Source organism: Typopeltis vanoorti, chromosome 25, assembly GCF_054136105.1.
Source record: "Typopeltis vanoorti isolate ZY-2024b chromosome 25, IOZ_Tvanoo_1.0, whole genome shotgun sequence".
In the NCBI taxonomy this organism is placed as follows: Eukaryota; Metazoa; Arthropoda; class Arachnida; order Uropygi; family Thelyphonidae; genus Typopeltis; species Typopeltis vanoorti.
The window spans coordinates 25,850,072-25,869,145 of NC_143573.1; the positions used below are offsets into that span (position 1 = coordinate 25,850,072).

At 32.3% G+C, this 19,074-nt stretch overlaps 1 protein-coding gene across 1 annotated transcript in view; it reads right to left on the minus strand.

Annotated features, from left to right (window-relative positions):
• Positions 1 to 19,074, minus strand: part of alphaCOP (coatomer subunit alpha) — a 190,318-nt gene that overhangs the window by 31,856 nt on the left and 139,388 nt on the right. The window contains exons 8-10 of the mRNA XM_090414738.1: positions 17,428 to 17,590; positions 11,586 to 11,732; positions 565 to 651 (exon numbers count right to left, since the gene is read on the minus strand). Coding sequence (XP_090270864.1) covers positions 565 to 651; positions 11,586 to 11,732; positions 17,428 to 17,590 — 397 coding nt within the window. The remainder of the gene's footprint in view (positions 1 to 564; positions 652 to 11,585; positions 11,733 to 17,427; positions 17,591 to 19,074) is intronic.

Genomic DNA, 19,074 nt, shown 5'->3' on the forward strand with positions numbered 1-19,074 from the left:
AGATTAGAGGCGTGAACAGATGGCAATATCATATTAAAAATGAGGATATTAGGAAAGAACTTGACATTGCCAGCATCTAGGAATGCGTTAGCCGAGCTAATCTCAGGTGGTATGGTCACTTAAACAGAATGGACGAAGAAAGATTAGCAAAACAAGTGTTCTCTGCCAGGTTGGCAGGAAAACGACCCAGAAGAAGACCAAGATATAGGTGGATTGACACGGTACAAAGCGCCTTAGACGATAGAAATATAAGATCTGATAATGTTGGAGTCTTGACAAGTAAAAGACTGATTTGGAGGAAAATTGTAGATAGGAAGTTCGTAATGATGTAATTTTTTTTCATGTAGTACTATCATATCCTGTACACCCCTTGAGGTTACATGGCAGGAATTTGATGATGATGATTTAAAATTATGGTCTTTTTATACTATCCCCTAAGAATTTTCTTCAGATATATTTGCGATTTATAAATAAACAATTAAAAACTGATAAAACAATGAAAAAAAAATCGATTTTTCTTTAGGTTTCTCAACTGCATGAATTTATGTTTGATATAATACCTACCTGGTGATTACCCTGCAATAAAGCAGCCTCGCCTAATTTTTCCCAGCAATTCTTATCATCTAGTGTTCTAGCAGCATCCAAAGCAACCTGCAATACAAAATTTTTTTCATTTATGAATTGACTCCCCACCCTGCCTTTTTTTTTCTTTTTTTTGTTTCTACATGTATACAACAGAAATATCTAAGCATTCTAAGTTAGTGAAATTAATCTATGTAAAAATGACTTACAAATGTTTTAAGAGACAACATAATAAGAAGTTCAATATAAGGAAACACATAAACCTTAGTAAAATTTTAGCAAATTAATTTTACTAAAGTTTTTATTGATTTTACAACTCATGAAACATCTTTTGTGCAGAACAGAAATCAGAATACAAGAGTTAATAAAAAATAAAAATAAATTTAAAAAAAAAATGCACTAACAATGGAAATCTCATTCATGTAGTCACATGCAATGCTATGTTTAAAACTATAACATTACTGGGAACTAATAAAATTATATATTTAATATAGTTACAGATTCCAACTTTACAAATTTTGCGAATGTTTAAATGAACCATTTAGTTGGTGTAAATCCCATGTTTGGCCTTGATAGATTGAGGAAGTTAATCGATTGAATATAACTTTGATGCTCAGAAATATATTTTCAATTAATCTGCTTCTTTGGAAGAAATAAAATAAGCTGCAAGAACATGTGATATAATATACACCAGGTAGCAGCAAAGGAGAGAGAGAGAGAGACCTTGTCTTTAGGGGAAAATAGTAGCCAATGGATATAGTTAATGGATTTAAATGTTTCAGCAAAATGAAATTTCTTGAGAATTTGTAACACATTCAGAAGTGCAGTGAATTGAAGATGCCAAGAAATTATATCCTTGGTTTAATCCTTTATCCAAGTGTAAGTAAACAAAGTTTGCATGTGAAGTAATTTCACAACTAGACAACTCATATATAGAGGCTAATAACTTCACATCACTTGCCTTAGTATTCCATAATGCAAAGTTGTGAAGTTCTGAATGTTGAAAGTTTTTCCACTTGGTCATACTATAAATTAAAGATGCCAAGAAATTACACTTGGATAAAGGATTAAACCAAGAATGTAATTTCTTGGCATCTTTAATTTATAGTATAACCAAGTGGAAAAACTTTCAACATTCAGAAGTGCCTTTTTACATAAGGAATTGAAATTAATGAATTCATCTCCTCCTTCAGCTTGATAGTTTGTTTCTTGTAAGAGAATTTCTTGTGAAGAGCAAATTTTGAGGTTGAGAAGGAGCAGATGTTAGATTTATATAACATTCAGTTTTCGATAGACAAACATAGAGAGAGAGATAACTGTCTCCTTTTTGCCTTTGAGGCAGAAATCTAGAAAGTATAATGTTTTTTGTTTCTTTTTGCAGAGAAAAGTTCATTTGAAGAAAGAATTGGAATTCTTGATACATTTCCAGATGGCATGAACAAAATGGATCTAGAGGTCTGGAATTATACTTAAGGTTTTTTCTTCCAATATTTACAAATTTGCTAAACTGGGAGTAAACAGGAATTAATAGCAATTCCTTCTATTTGTCTGAAGTGATCTTCTAGGAGGTAAAATTTCCTAAGTGTCAGGAAATGAAACTTTGTAAAAGGAAGTAATATCAAAACTTACCATGATATCAGAAAGAGTGAATTTTGTATCTGATTGGACAAGAATGTAGGGTTTTTTTTTTTTTTTTTTTTTTTTTTTAAAGGTGGGACTGCTGATGGAATTAACCATTGGTCTTAGAAGATTGATAATTATTATTAGTAATAAAATTATTGATGCTTACCAAAATTAAGGTAACATCACTTACCTAAGGTGAGTACACAGGTTATATTAGCTCTGCTTACACATTCTTGAATCCAAAAATCATGTTCTTTTCTATCTCTTTATGTTTAATATGGATCATCCCTAATTGTACTTAAAACTTTCATAACTGCAGTTTCCAATCTTGATAACTGTTTTATTTCTAACAACAACCCTTAGATCCTTAAGCTAAAACTGATTTCAATACTGTCTTGTACACTGCTAACTTCATGTTATGGCTCATTTGTCTCTCGTATCATATAAATTTATTCAGCTAGCTTCTTCTGATCATACCACCCCTACTTATTCTGTTATCTATTTCCATATTTAATTTGCTGTCTTCAATAAAAAATAAATCTAAATGGCTAAAATGTGTAACTCATTTTACAGATTCACTAAGGCAGAACATAGTTTTCTTATCTATGTTAACAGTGTTAGTCTTTTGTTGCTGATTTTCATTGCAAATTGTGACTATCATAGTAAATATTTAATTTGGTTAAAGACTAAGACAGAAGAAGCTTTATTTAAGAGAATAATACCACGTGAGTTTGAATGTCAGGTTTAATACCACTTTCCTTAATGTGGATTGTATGGTTTATAAAATAACAGTGGTAATGGTGTACAATCCTGCTTTGATATCAAACCATCTTTGATTGCTCCCTCATTTCTACTGCTGATTTGCTATAACAGCAACCTGTATGAATGGCTCATAAACTACATATGAGAGTAGTCTGAAACGTTCTCGGCCTCGAACATTGATGGCAACACTATCAGCAAGGTTTTTTTTTCTAAGTTGGTACATCTGTCATAAGAAATTGCAAGTCATTCTATCAAGTAATTTGTTTTATACAGCTGTCTGAAGCAAAATTGTCTGTATCCCTTGAAATTGATAAAACTGAGTATCATGAAGTTATAAAACTCTTTGTAAAAGGTTTAATACCAAAAGAAATTCATTTGAAGTTCATAAAAGTTTATGGGCACTCTTCTCCTTCATTTTCGACAATTAAGAAATGGGCTGCCGAGGCTAAACGTGGCTGTACCAGCCTTGAAGATGATCCACGTGAAGGACGTCCAAAAAGTGTAACCACACCAGAAATCATTGATCAAGTGCACGATATGGTATTGGATGACTGGCAAGTCAAATGCATGAAACTGCCGAGACTATAGGCATTTCAAAAGAATGTGTAGGATACATTTTGAATGAAGAATTGCAAATGAAAAAGCTTTGCGCAAGACAGGTACTGCACTTGCTCACAATATATCAAAAACGCACTCGCATGAAAATCTCTGAACAGTGCTGGAGCATTTTAACAAGAATAAAACTGATTTTGTGCATCGATTTATTACTATGGATGAGACTTGGATTCACCACTACACACCAGAATCCAAACAGCAGTCAAAACAGTGGACAGAAGTCGGTTGTTCAGCACCAAAGAAGACAAAATCGGTTCCATCAACAGGAAAGATCATGGCATCTGTTGGGATGCTAAAGGCATTTTGTTTATTAATTATCTTGAAGAAGATAAAACAATACTGGGGAATACTGTTAAGTTCTGAATGAAACTAAAATTAAATTATTTCACGTTTCCTACAGACTTAACATGGGCTTGCATTTTTGAATCAATTATTGATATATCAGATATGCTAAATTGTTGTAATGTACTAAAATATTAGTAGATTTTTAATAGGATTATTAAAATATTAAACAGACTTTTTCATTGAATTATGTTATAATGTAAAGTATTGCAAAGTGCTTAAATGCTTAACCCTTACTGCTCTTGTGTAAGTACTTATAAATTGCTGGGAGAATGGATAATCCGATTTAGTAAAAGTAGCTGGAATCTAAAACACATGCATCCTTTTGGTAAGCACGCTAGCTCCCCCCCCCCCCCCCCACACTCATACACTCTGTAGATCACGCTAGAATTCCAGGTGTGGCGCTGAGTTATGGGTGACATAGAGGTGAACGTGTGGCGTGCAATTAAAAAGTCGTGTAGCGCCTAGAAACACTCTCTTTTCACTCGGGATCTCGTGCCTTCCTGTGGTTATGCTATTGTGTGTGGAACCTCCTCATGGCAACTTTTAGTTCCCCGTTTTCGACGTGGATTTGAGACAATGACTGAGGAACTATGCTGTGAAATTCCCGAAAGTTTACCGGTCGGCAATCAGCTCAGCAGAAGATAGTCACCGATGCTTACGGAAATATCATTGCGATGTTAAGCCAGTTCACCAGAGAACAACGTCTATCTAATTTAGGCGGCAGAGATAAGTACAGCTTGAAATCTTGAAGAATGCCTCAGAAAAAAAGCAGAATGAACTTGGAGTCAAAAGTGATTGTCCAGACGAGATATGTGATGTGGCCAAACGATTCCCCAGCAGTTGGTAACGTACAGTCTATGTTCTTTTTTTAGTAAATGTGTAATAAGAAGAATGTCTGTAACTTTAGGAAGGACTCTAGAGATTGTTTCTTTTAATGATAGAGTAATTATGTGAACTTTTTGAATGAATTAGTGCGAGAGCACATGGAGCCTAGAGATTGTTTCTTTTAACGATAAAGAAATCTTGAGAATTTTGTAAATGAAATAGTGTGAGAGCACGTGGAGTTATCTTACTATTCAATTAACAAACGTCCTTAGTATTGGAGAATGAGTTGGATCTATTAAGTAGAATTTGTTAACTATGTATGAAGTTCTTTGTTGTGCATACTATGATAGAGATAGAGAATTGAATAATTAACACTTATTCCTTAGAAATAACAGATTACTTAATTCTGTGTAGAACCATAATGTGTAAGATGTTTCGATTTAATTATATGCTTTGTTTTTTAAGTATAACTGATGATTTGCTTGATTTTCTTCTCTATTGCACTTTCTCATTAAATACGGACCACAGCAGGAGATTAATTTATAGAGAGGCTACGACTGAAATAGTAATTTATAGTGAAGTAAGATTGCATGCTAAACTGAGTTCTGGTTCCTTGATTCTACACTCTTTGATAATCTAGGATTCAGGGTGGTGCAGCGGAAAAAATAAATTTTCCCTGAATCTGAAAAAGGAATTAGAACCAGTGTTGAGACAAAGGAATTGGTATTGGCCATTAGAATTCCCTTTGTCCTCCCCCAAACCACTAGCATCGTTCTTATATGTAAAGATCGGCCAAGAGAAATATAGAAGTTAAGAAAATAAAGTCTTACTAGAGAAGGATTTTACTAAGGGCACAGATACAAGTGCAACATAAGTGTAATTAAGAATACAATACATATTGAAATAAATAAGAGATAAAATTTTACAATACTATTCCGATCTTTTAACCAGACTAGACGAAAAAATTCCTGAGAAAAGACTCAGTTTGCAAAAGAAAAAATCATCTTTCATCAGGACAATGCACTAGCCCACAAAAGTGTTTTGGTCATGGGAAAATTAAGGGATCTACACTATGTATTGTTGGAACATCCACCCTATTCCCCAGATTCGGCTCCCTCTGACTTCTATCTCTCTTTCCAAAACCAAAACTCTTCCTCATCAGCATTTTTCTTCGAATCAAGAGGTGATATGTAGCTGTAGAGGAATATTTTGCAGATCTTACTGAAAACCACTACAGGGACAGGATAATGGCACTGGAGCATCGCTGGACTAAATGTATTAGTCTTAAGGGAGATTATGTTGAAAAATAAAAATAATTTTGAAATTATAAATTTGTTTTTTCATTGTTAGGCTGAGAACTTTTCGGAACACCCTCGTAGTGTAACAAAAGGTTACACTATGTAGTTTAGTAATGTCATCCAGGGTGTGGTCTGGTTAAACAAAACCCTGCTGCTTTCAGGGAACAGGGCGAACAGTGAAAAAGTCAGGGAATTAAAGATATGTAGCTCCATCAACATAAGTGTCAACTGAAACGAGAGAAGTATATCAATCGTGGACATCGGTGTTACTGAGAAAAAAAGAAAATAAACAGGTGAGATCCTGCTAAATAATAAATACAGGATATTATATTTGTGCAGTAGTGATCAAGAAAAGTTTGGAGTACTGCTGGTGTTCAACAACACAAAAATAAACTATTTGATTGGCAAACAGTTTCAAGTGGTTATGTGGGCCAATTTCAAAAGGAGGATTCAACAATAAAACTTATTTGTACCTAGGTCCCAAAGAAGGTTCTCTTAAAGAAGAAGTAGGAATTTTTTTTGCAGCATTAGAAAAAGGAAGATGGCAAAATGGAAATGCTGGCCCTTGTTGGAAACTAATTAGCAGGATAGTAAACGAATCCCAGGCATACAGAAATGTTTCAGAAAAATATGGAAAAAAGTGTAAAGCTAATAACAATGTTAAAAATGTCTGCTGAATTTCTTTTCAGGACATGGACTAGTCATCAGTGAGACCATGTTCCAACACGAAGATATGCACAAATTTACACAGAGAAAAGATACAAGGGAGAAAAAAAAGTCCACTGAGGAAAATAAAATTATGTGAAAATTACAGAAGAATAATTGAGTGTTCCATATAAGATTTATACAAGTATGCTTGAGACAAGACAAAGAAAAATTGTTAAAAGGAAAACTTGAGCAAGAAAATTGGACAAGCTAGATTCATAATAAAAAGAGGATGTCAGGATCAGATTTTCATTTCAAGACAAATAGTTAAGAAATCATGGGAATACAACAATCTGTATTTAAGATTGGTATATTTGGATAAAGCACATGACAAAAACTGTTCAGTTTATGGTGCAAACAGAAAATTATACCACGCAATACATAGCCTATATCTGATTGTTAGTCAGAAGTTACAATCAGTCATAGGAGACCAAGAATATGGTTTGATGTAAAATCAGATAAAATCACTGCTGTTATTATTCATCTATATGAATCACATTATGAGGGAAAGTGGCATTAAACCTGCTATAAAAACTGGAGTGGTTAATCTGAGCTCTTTATGCAAATTACATCATGATACTAAATAAATGCAGTACACATCATTAGATTCCTTAACTAAACTGAATAACTGCTGTAACAAATTGCATATGAAAATAGGCAATATTATTGCCTATTTTCATAAGAGATGATGAAAATTGTCAATAATACTGAGAGAGAAACTATATAACAAGCAAAACAGTGTTTGAACACTGTCTTATAAACTAGACAACTGTGGTGTCATTTTTCATCAAGTGAAATTACACCAGACTCATAATTACATGCATATCTATGAAGTGATAAGAATTCTTCTCTCAAGATCACTAGAAAAGATGTACTATTAATTACCTGAGACACCAAAAGCTCATTAGGAAGAGAAAGACGGAAATCTGGAAGGAAAATTGCAACAATGGCATTCATTACTAATATCTCCTAAATGAAAATCTCTCTCTTAATTTTACATTTTTGTCTAAATCCCTTATATCACACTGTAAATGATTCCTAACACTGAAAGACATCTGATGTGATAACAGAAATGAATGCTACAGTATCAAAAAAGTACTTTGCATGGAGTATCAACTACTGAAGAATTTATTAAATTCAAAGGTTCAACATTGTGTGAATTTAACATAGTCAAAAGTTTGTAATACCTAGATGTTCAAGACAAGTTGTTTCTCTTGAAGATAATGGTGTTACACAGAAACTCTTGACTACATTAAATTCATTAAAATCAAGATTGAATGTGCCTAATCAGAAAAGGTTTACTAATGAAAAATGCTTGTGGAATTGAGACATTATCAGAACAAGATTTTGATACATTTTATCAAAGAACTCGGCAGCTGATATCTGAAAAAAGGGAACTTAGAAATTTTAGTTCTGGTGCTAGCAAAGTGAAAAATCATGAGGCATCAAAATCAGTTGATGGAAATGTTGATCACTTAGAAAATGAAAGTTCATCTCAATTAGCTCTATATCTTCAAGGCAGAGATAGACAAATCTTTAGTAAGTACTATTTAAGACCAGATACTAAAAGACAAAAATTATTATTTTTATTTTAATGTTGCAATAGTAAACCAATAATAAAGGAATATATATTTCATGTTACCATGTATATATATATATACACACACACACACACACTTTTTTTTATGTTAAGAAGGGACCTATGTAAAGAAATTGTTTGTTTAGTTAATTAAAACTGAAATAACAGATGTATAAAAATACCATTATGTTGATAAAATTATGTTTGTTAAAATGATATTCTGATGCATGAAAAATATCTTGTAGTTTGCTGTTAGTAGTTGACTAGCAGGGCTGTTAAGCTTAACTGTGCCTCATGGTTTAGGTCACTAATGGAATTATTTTCCTATTTAACAGCAACATCAAGAATTAGCAAGATGTAAGCAATTTCTTATATCATTGGAATTAATTCATATTTACAAATTTAGGGACACAACACACACATGTTGTTATTGTATTAATAATACTTATCATTAATATAATAACAATTGATGTTTTGACGCTTGTATTGAGGTCATCATCAGAAAAATACACGTGTATATGAAAATAAGGTATATGCTCTTGCACTCTACAAAGGTAAGTTGAATCCAATCATTGAAATTAAAATACCTGTAGGATTTATTTTATTTATTTTTAATACTGAAAGCATGAAATAATCATCCAGTGGAAAAGAAACACTGCACTACCAACAAACTCATCCAATCCATCATTACTGAAAAAAAAAAACTTCCCTCTGCTATCTGTGATACCCAGCTGTTGTGACATCATTCATGCACTCACACAAATCAGAGAATACAGTGTATACTGTACTGTGAATGAATGTATGAAATGTGAATGAGTGTATGAAATGAATAGCTAATGGACACAGAGGGAATACATACAGAGACATTAAAAAAATTAATAAAACAGATATAAAGAGAAAAGAGAGTGTTGTGAATAATTTCTTTTAAGAAATAAAAGAAAAATATAAGGAATGACTAGTTTTTTGTGGATTCCTTATTATTCAAGATCCCATCGAGAAATTTTGCCTCACTGTTATAATTTTTGGTTTCTTCCTTTTTAATTGAAAATTAGATAAGAAACTATTCTGTGTGTTTGTGAAATTACAGTTCCAAGTAAAAATGCAGGATGTTCCAAAATAGTTCTGTTTCAGTGCTGAATAGTTGAAGTTTATGAGAAACTACTCATGTTTTTAATATCTGCTTTTAAAATAAGCTTAAGATGCTTACAGTGAAGTAATTGAAGATACAGATATGAGTTGTGCAGTTTTTTGTGTGATTGTATGCAAGGAAATTTGTTGATGCTATTTCTCTTAGAGAAGTTAAGGATTGATGAAGAACATGTGTACTGACTTTCTAGAACAAGGTTGGCCAAGTTTTCCGTTAAGTTTGAGTCTCTGACTGCAATAAGTTAGCTACTGCTTTTGCAGATAAATTGTATTTTAGAAGACCCAATGTTTAAGGGTTATGAATGTGCATGTGAATTAGTAGTAGGGTCACTAATCTTTTTAATAAACAATTTTATTCCATATGTTGTGTTGACACACACACACACACACACACACACACACACACACACACACACACTGTTAATTAAAACATAAAAAAGAAAAATTAGTTTTCAAGTATGCAGCATAGTGAAACATTGAATACACAGGTCTGGGTAGAACCTGTAAAGTTAGGGTAAAACATATTTACATTAAATGAGAAGATTATAACTATATAATAAAACTTTTTAACAAATGGTTCAGCCATTTGTTGAAGTTTTATTATATCAAGAATCGGCACTCACTTCTTAATTTACGATAAGTTTCTGTTCTGCAATCCTATTGTGAATTGGAAATCACTATATGAATCGTAAGTTATGTTAACACTCAACATATCCGAATGCTAAAATGTGTAGGTGTGTTTTTTCTGTTAACATTGAGTTAATACGATGTAAAAATTATAACATAAAATTTCTGGATAGAGTACTGCACTCTAATGAAACCTGAGTGTACAGCTCTGTGCACTTACCACTAAAATAATCAGATAAAAACACATGCAGCAAGAGTAATTCTTCAAGCCTTTGGCTTTATTAATTACTCTGTTATTAATTGGGCTTCTTTAAAAATTTGTACATTATGTTCCATTTAGTCTGTACAGGTTTCCTTTCCTTTTCTGCATAAATTTCTCTGTAGCAAGCAATTTCAGTTTACATAATTTGGTCTATTCTGTTAAATATCCCCAATTTCCTCAAATAACTGAACTACCTAATTAACACAGGCTATGCCAATTTTTCACTGTCAACTATTTTGAATACTTGACTTTTCCTTCTTGTTCTGCTTTTTCTCTTACTGCAATTTCTATGTTTATATCTCTGTAATGTCTTTGTTTGAGAGAGCTTCTTTCACAGCTTCCAACTCAACTCCTTAGCTAGCAAAACTATCTTGTTATCAATCTTTTGTAAGGCTTTGTCAAATCTTATAGATATAAACCAGAGACTTTTGAAGGAATTTAATATCTTGCAGATGCAGCATAGAGTGAGGTGACAGCATATTGTATGAATGGTGTTTGGAAGAAGCTGCTGAAAACATATGCTCAAACACCATTCATATAATCTGTGTCACCTCCAAGATATTAAATTCCTTCCAAAAATGTATGAGGGTTTCTCATCCTCAACAGCAGCAACAGCCTGAACTTAAATAATATGACAGTAGCAACACCCTGCTCCATGGGTTGCAGGAGTGAGCAGGTATTTGGTGAACATATTAATGGGATGACCATCGTAAGTATGTGTTTATAAGCTGCATACATAAGCCAAGGATCATACTTTGATTTAGTTTAATTTAAAGTGATCATTCCCAATCCTCCTAGGCTTCAAATTAGTCAGTACTTTCAGTACATAGGAAATGAGGCAATAAGGATTACATCCAGCAATTTGCAATACACTACAAGAAAACTATGTTCAAGTTTAAATTATTCATAGTCCAATATTTTCATTCATACTACCTTTTCAGCAATACGTGATAAACACCACAACTAATATCAATAAATGAACAAATGCTTCTATTTTAGACTTCAGTAATGCTGATTAAGAGAATTTTTCACTTTTGTAGTGAAAGCTCTTGAAAATTAGAAGAAAAACAATCTAGAGAACAGATTAAAAATTAGAACAGCATATCTGACTAGAATGAATAACTGAGAACAGATATTCAGGGAAATTAATAATCTTCTATAAACAGTCAATCACATTTATAACCTACATCTTTCTCTCACACACACATAGTGTTACCTCTATATTCCCACATTCCAAAGCCAGAGCAAAACGGGTTCTTTCATCTTTAACAAAGTGAAGTGCTACTTCTGGATAACCCTTTTTCTGAAGATAAGCAATAATAGACTGTCCTACTAATTTGGCATTGCGAACCATATGCAGAACCTATAAGATTCAATGAAATCACATTCAAATAATTCAAGTAAGAAATTCTCAATTATCTTCTATTTATTACCTTTTCAACATTTTATATAACTTTAATATTTCACAGTGCATGAATAAAAAATACACAATAGTTCTTACACACTATAATCCAAAACCAAATGGTGATAAACCGATGCTCAACAAATCAACTGAAGGAACTAACTAAATAGCTTCTTTATAGCAAGTTTGCTATAATGAATTTATTTTAGAAAAGACTAATGTTATGGAGATTTGGCTGTGACATTCCAATGATGTGTACACTAGCAAGTTCACTTTGAGTGAGATTTAGTGTATGATAATGTTGCTACTTGGTTTTTAAATGGCTGAAATCTCTAATGGTCTTAGGTAAAACTCCACTTTATTGCATGCTACTTAAAAGATTACTATTAAATGAGGTGGAAGGTTATAACCTCCTTACCAGCCACAACATGTATATAGATGTTGATCAGAACAATTTTATGCCATTTGCTCCATTACAAAGGTGTGATAATCCTCAGAAGAACAACTAACTTGATTTAATTCATGTTTGTAACTATGTCTCACTTGCAACAAAAAAGGAATTGTTGCTAACAAAAAGTATACAGATATATAAAATTAAATGTATACAACATATTTTTCCATTTCTAGTCTTTAAAATGTGTATTTTATTGTTAATGCCAAGACAAAATGAGAGATAATTAATGTAAAAAAAAAAAGTTTGAAGTCATTTACTGCATGTAACTATTGTATTATCCATAAGAAGAAATATCAGAAACAATTTGTTTAACACACACACACAAAACAGAAATGATTTCTGATTTCTGACATTCTTTTCTTTCAATTACTTATTTTCTGGCTAATACAATATTTATGTGCAGTAAATGATTTCCAAAGCTTGGCTTACTCATTGACGGTTGGTCACAAATTTTAATATTGATAATAATAAAACTTTTTATTACTATTATTATTTTATTATATTATTAAAAAAAGAGAATGCTTTTTTTTTTCCATTCATGAACTTTGTTCAAGAAGATTATTTTTATAAAACAATTAGGATATAAGCAAATCATGCATGTTCAAATATTTAAGAATTCATTCCTTATTCTAAACTTTTGTTTATTTTTTTTTATTCACAATCCAAGTTAGAAATCATTTCATAGAATGCATATGCTTTCTATGCTTGTAGAGTTTTTCTTTATAGAAAATAAAAATCTTCTATATATATATATATATATATATATATATATATTAGTGTTCCATACATATCACAAAATTTACAATACATGTGAGAAAAGTAGAATTTAAAAAAGTCATCAACAATATATCAAGCTGCAGTCTCATTCCCAGCTTTTCAAGAATTACTTATTCCACATCAACTAAATTATGAACCCATTGATCTCGGTGTAACTTGAAACTAATGCAATAAAATATATAAATTAATTCTTATAATTATTTTCAATGCAGCAAAAAGGGAAGAAAATCATGTTTTGTTAAAGTATTGTTTTTGAAAATCACTTCATACTTTCACAAACTCTCTTTCATCTAAAAAAAAAAAAAAAACTTTCAACTAATTTTTTATGACATAAATATAAAATAGATTTTAATACTGAATTTATTTGTAAAATAATCATAACAATTTCAGCTATTCCCTAAAGAACTGAATACTAATCCAGAGGGGAAAATCAGTGGCTGGAATAATTAATTTAGTGAGAAATAGCTCTATTGAAGTTTTAGAAATGCTTCTTTCAACAGAGAAAACAATATTCTTTGATTTCATTTTTATTTATTCCTTTGAAAGAGTAAAATGAAATAACTGATTTGGGATATATTAAAATGTAAAAAACTCCTTACAAAAAAAAAAAAAATCCAAGGAAATCAAATACTAATAAAGTAGTTTTTATTTTATTTATGTATTTATGTTGAGTCCATACACGAGAGGTTGGTTAATCAACCTGTAATACACGTTAGTACTGTGTATGGGTAGTGGGTTGGGAAAGAAGAAACTTGTTCTGTAGGTTTTAAGGTGTACTGTGGAGAGATGTTGAACATTAGCTGCACATGTTCCAACGGACTTAGTACTGAGTGGGGAATTTATTGATGCTATTTTGGATGAACATTTGTCATGGTAATATTTATAGTCCATGACATTTATGTCATGGAAAGATAACTTTACTCAGTGCTGATGGTAGAAAAGTAACAGAAGCAGAAGAAATAGTTCAGTTACTAAGTGATCACTCTGCAAGGGTATATCATCCAGGTGGTGACTTTGCCGTTACTGAGGTAACAGAAACTGAAGTGAGCATTGAGGTAGTTGAACTGGAGGTACTCAGTATATTGAAAAATATCAATGTGAATACAGCAGTGGGCCTGGACAGTATTCGGCTTGTGTGCTACAAAAATGTGCAAGTGAATGGGCAATGCCTCTGAAGAATTTGTTTAATCTAAATCTCAGCTCTGACAATGTTCCAAGAGAGTGGAAAGAGGACAAAATGGTTCCATCACATAAAAATGGCTTTAAGAGAGAAGTAGCAAATTACAGACCAGTTAATATCTCTAGAGTGGTGGTTAAAGTATTGGAAAAGTTGGTTAAAAGTAAAATGCAGGAATGGGTAAGTAGGAATATGATATTTTATGGGGCAGCATGGTTTTGTAAAAGATAAGTCATGCCTCAGTAATTTACTAACATTTTATAATAAGGTGACAGCAGGACTGGATAAAAGAAATGGCTACATCATGATATTCTGGACTTTTTGCAAAGGCACCTGACAGAATACTGCATGAAAAACTATCACATAAGTTGGAGCAAATGAGAACGGACATGAGGCAGGTGGCACAGATAGGGGGATAATTGATAGACAGAGGGTGGTGTATAGTGAAGTGGATTCAAGGCAAATGAGGGTGACTACTGGAGTGCCCCACAGCTCCTACTAAGACCACTACAGCGGAAGATTTGAAGGGTATATTTAGTTGTTTGCCGATGATGCAAAACTAAGGAGGGTAACACTTGATAAAGGTGATATAGATATCTTACAGGATGACATAAATAAATTGGCATGTGAGCAATGGTTGTCAATTCAATGTTGTAAAATGTACTTCAGGATGAAAAGGCTATATACTTCATATCACACTGATGGTACCAGTATACAGGAAATTGATGAGGCTAAGGATCTGGGGGTGATGGTGAATAGGTTTAAGGAGATGTATGATAAGTATTGTGTTAATGGATAGAGGAGTGGGTCTCTTGCGATGAGTCTTTTGACTCCATGGAATACCCATATAAATAATAATAATAATGATTCTTATCAGTTTTGTATTCTATCTAAACTTTATGATCTTGAAAATTTGCATCCCACAAGATATTTTCATTTGAAAAGAGATTTGAAATTCAGAGGACATAATGCAAGAGTTGGTAAAATAATTCAGAGGATTACCCTGTTGCTGAAGAACATACTGACAAGTAAAGTTAGGGAGGTTATTATCCCTCTTTATAAGGCTATGATTCCGTCACACATTGACTATTGTGCATAGATTTGGTCACCTGCATTTCTTGGGAATTGGGAGGTGGTGGAGAGGATTCAGAGACAAATGACCAAACTAGTGACAGATCTGTGCAATGTTCTCTATGAGAATAGATTGAGAGTGTGTGGGTTGGAGAGTTTAGCTAACAGGTGGAGGAGAGGAGATAAGATAGAAACTTATAAGTTACTAAAGGAATTATATAAGATTGACACAAAATAATTTTTTTCAATAGATGGAGTGTAGAGGGGAAAACAAGGAGTCACACTTGGAAGTTACCTTAGAGTGTGGTTAGTAAGGGTGTGTAGACTCCTGTAGATACTTTAATTGAAGAGCAGTGAATGAGTGGAATGGATTGCCAGAGGTGGTTAAGTGCCCCAACAGTGAATAGGTTTAAGGAGATGTATGATAAGTATTGTGTTAATGGATAGAGTGAGTCTCTTGCAATAAGTCTTTTGACTCCATGGAGTATCCATATAAATAATAATAACAATAATGATTCTTATTAGTTTTGCATTCTATCTAAACTTAATGATCCTGAATCCTTTCCTTCATGCTTACATGGTGATCGGAATTCATCATGATAGTCATGGAAACAACTACTGCATTAGAGTAAAACTTTAGTTTAATATAAACACTCAACATTTCGACCTGCACATTAAGGTCATCATCTGGAGTATGCATATATACATATATATACAAAGAAACAAGCTGCACTACAATCTACATGGTATGCTGAAGTTATGATCAACCATTAAAGCTATTGGCCTGACCTAATAGATAATATTATTATCTATTAGGTTATAAAATTAAATTAAGAGCTGGAGAGCAACATGTTCACACGCAAAAAAAAATTACTTATATAAGCATACATATAAATTACAACAAACCAGTATGGATGGTGGCCAATAAAAGCTGAAAAATTGCTGAGTCCTAAAGTGAGGGTTTGCTAGAAAACTAATTGGGCTGAATGTGTGCCATCGAAATTTTTGGGATTTTTATGTCACCATTAAGATTAGGGTGGTTAATCAAACCTTCACAGGCTTCTTTAAATTTCTGTTCATACCAGGTTTTTGTATGATGTAAAGAACAAGTACTTTTCCAATCAATTTGGTGTAGGGTGTTAAGAGCATGATCTGAGAGGCCTGTTTTCCAGCAAACCCTGACTTTAGTACTCTAAGCAATTTTTCAGCTTTTATTGGTCACCATCCATACTGGTTTGTTGTAATTTATATGTATACTTATATAAGTAATTTGTTTTTGTGATAATAGATAATATTAACAGGTAATATAATAATATAACAGATAATAGATAATATTAACCTAATAGATAATATTAACAGGACTCTAGCTTTCATGTAGTAAAGGTGATTTCTTTCCCTACAGAGGTCAAACCAATATTAACGGTTGATCAGTAACTTTAGAATACCATGTAGATTGTAGTGTGCTGGTTTCTTTGTATATATATGTATACTCGAGATGATAATCTTAATGTGAAGGTCGAAATGTCGTGTTTATTTTGGTTTATATTAAACTAAAGTTGGACTAAAACATGTAGTTGTTACTATAATTTTCATGATGCATTATGATCCTGAAAATTTGCATCCTACAAGATATTTCATTTTCTGAATTCAACTTTTTTTTTTCTCTCTCTCTGTAAAGACACTTTTGGTCAAATAAATACTTTTTTTTTTCTAAGTTTTTATAATAAAGCTTAAAAAATGAAAGAACAAAATCAAAAACAGTCAGTCCTCTTCCTCCTCCTCCTGAAATGAGACAAGAAACTTGAGCAAGGCAAAACATTATGCACAGGCTCACGTGTCTAGATGTCAGTACTGACAATGCCATTGTTGGAAAGACCTGAGTATGAGTACCGTTATGATATGAGGAACCTCTATATGGCTTTTACAACTAAAGGTGAATTAGCCAATCTCATAGGGAGGTTGGCAGGGCTTTTACTCCTGGAAACTTACATTTTATCCTGCAGGACAGACAAACCAGCCAGAGAATACACAGTGATTATATAAATGAGAATTGTCTATCATAGCATTAATTAGGTTTCTATGAAACTAAAGTTATCAGGCTGTGATGACTAAGGTATAATCACTACAATCCTAAAATTTAAACTAGTCAAGATATTTTAATACCACAGAGCACTTACCTCTTCGTACTTTCTGTTAACCAAGGCTAATTTGAAGCGATATTCAGTAGGATCAATGCCTAACACTCGTGGTCTGCATTCTCGGTCTAAGCAATAAACACTGGTATCTTTTACTCGAGTAATATATATTGGAACATCCAGAGTTCGAATAATGCCATGATCACTATTAAAAAATGCTAATATCAAAAATGTATTACAGAAATTATTCTAAGAAAAAAAATGCATTTTGAACATTGTTTTAGCAATTCAAAAACTCAAAAAAGCAATGTTTATATTTTTTTTGGAGGGGGGAGATTAATTTTTAATTTAAAAAAAATAAAAATAAAATTAAAACAAATCTTGACTAGGATATGAAGTTCTTGGGAAGAAAAACTATATCATACCAGGGATGAAAAATAATTATTAAACTATTTACACACCAATGTTTTGCTAGCATTTATCCAGGCACTTAATTGACCTAAATTCACAAAAGCCACATGCTTGATGAGAATTGGTGATCTGCAATTAGTACTTTTGGAATGATGAGAAAATAATGCATCATGACAAAATTTATTTAAATTATTAGTCAATTAGTTCGCTGCTGCAATTCAAAGAGTTTTATTAGGATCAAATCTATTTTCCAGGAAGAGTTGCTGTAATGTGAAATTAGATTGGTTTCATTTCACTGGAGCTGTCAACATCAAATGCCTATAGCATTATCAAATTCAATTCTTTTCAATATAAGAATTTTTTTTATGATTTACACTGAATTATATAAATTTGTTTTATAATAATATATAAAAAAAATATGACCTGAATTCTCAAATTCTCAAAGATTACACATTGGGAAATTAAACTAGTGTGTGATCATTGCCTTCTATAGTCACCATTTCCACTGGTTTGGTGTTTTCAGTGATTCTTCTCCCACTCATTTGTTCCATATAAATATCTAACTGGCAACCATGTTATCATTTTTTTTTTATTGTTATCTATTTCCATATTTGATTTGTTGTGGGTTAAAAATGTGTTGCCTATTCAAAAGAATTCTATTCTCTGTTAGTCTAGTCAGCTAAATAGGTAGCATAATCTGTTTTATAAACTATAAGCTATGGATTTGAATCTCGCTGCAGCAAACATGGTTGAGACCGTCTGAGTAGCAGATGATTTACATTGCTTAGCAACAGACCACCACCCAGTTTACTGAAACCCTAAGTGCCTTGAAAAAGCAGTCTCTCTCTGAACAAGGTTACAAAATAATCTCCTGGATTATTATTATTGTACGATAGGTTTTCAACTTTAATATGTGGAATCATGTTATTTAAAAAAAAGAAAAAAAAGGCAACATTGATTAGGAAAAGGAAGAAGTTGTTGTAATCTTCAACATCAAACATGAAAATAAACTTCATAGAAGGCAGCTGATAAAGAAAAAAGGAAAAGCAGGTTCTTAGCAGAGATGTAACAACAGAATAGGAAATAAATACCAGATATAGAAATGTGATACTCTGAGCATTTTGGTGAATCTCCATTTGTTATTTTTTTTCTATTTTCATACCAAATTTATTCATGCTGTTAGTTAATTTGATGAGTATTGAGATCTGCAATATATTTGTGAATTCAGAGAAAGTTCACATTAAATCATCAAAGTTGCTAACCACTCGGCCAGTCTGG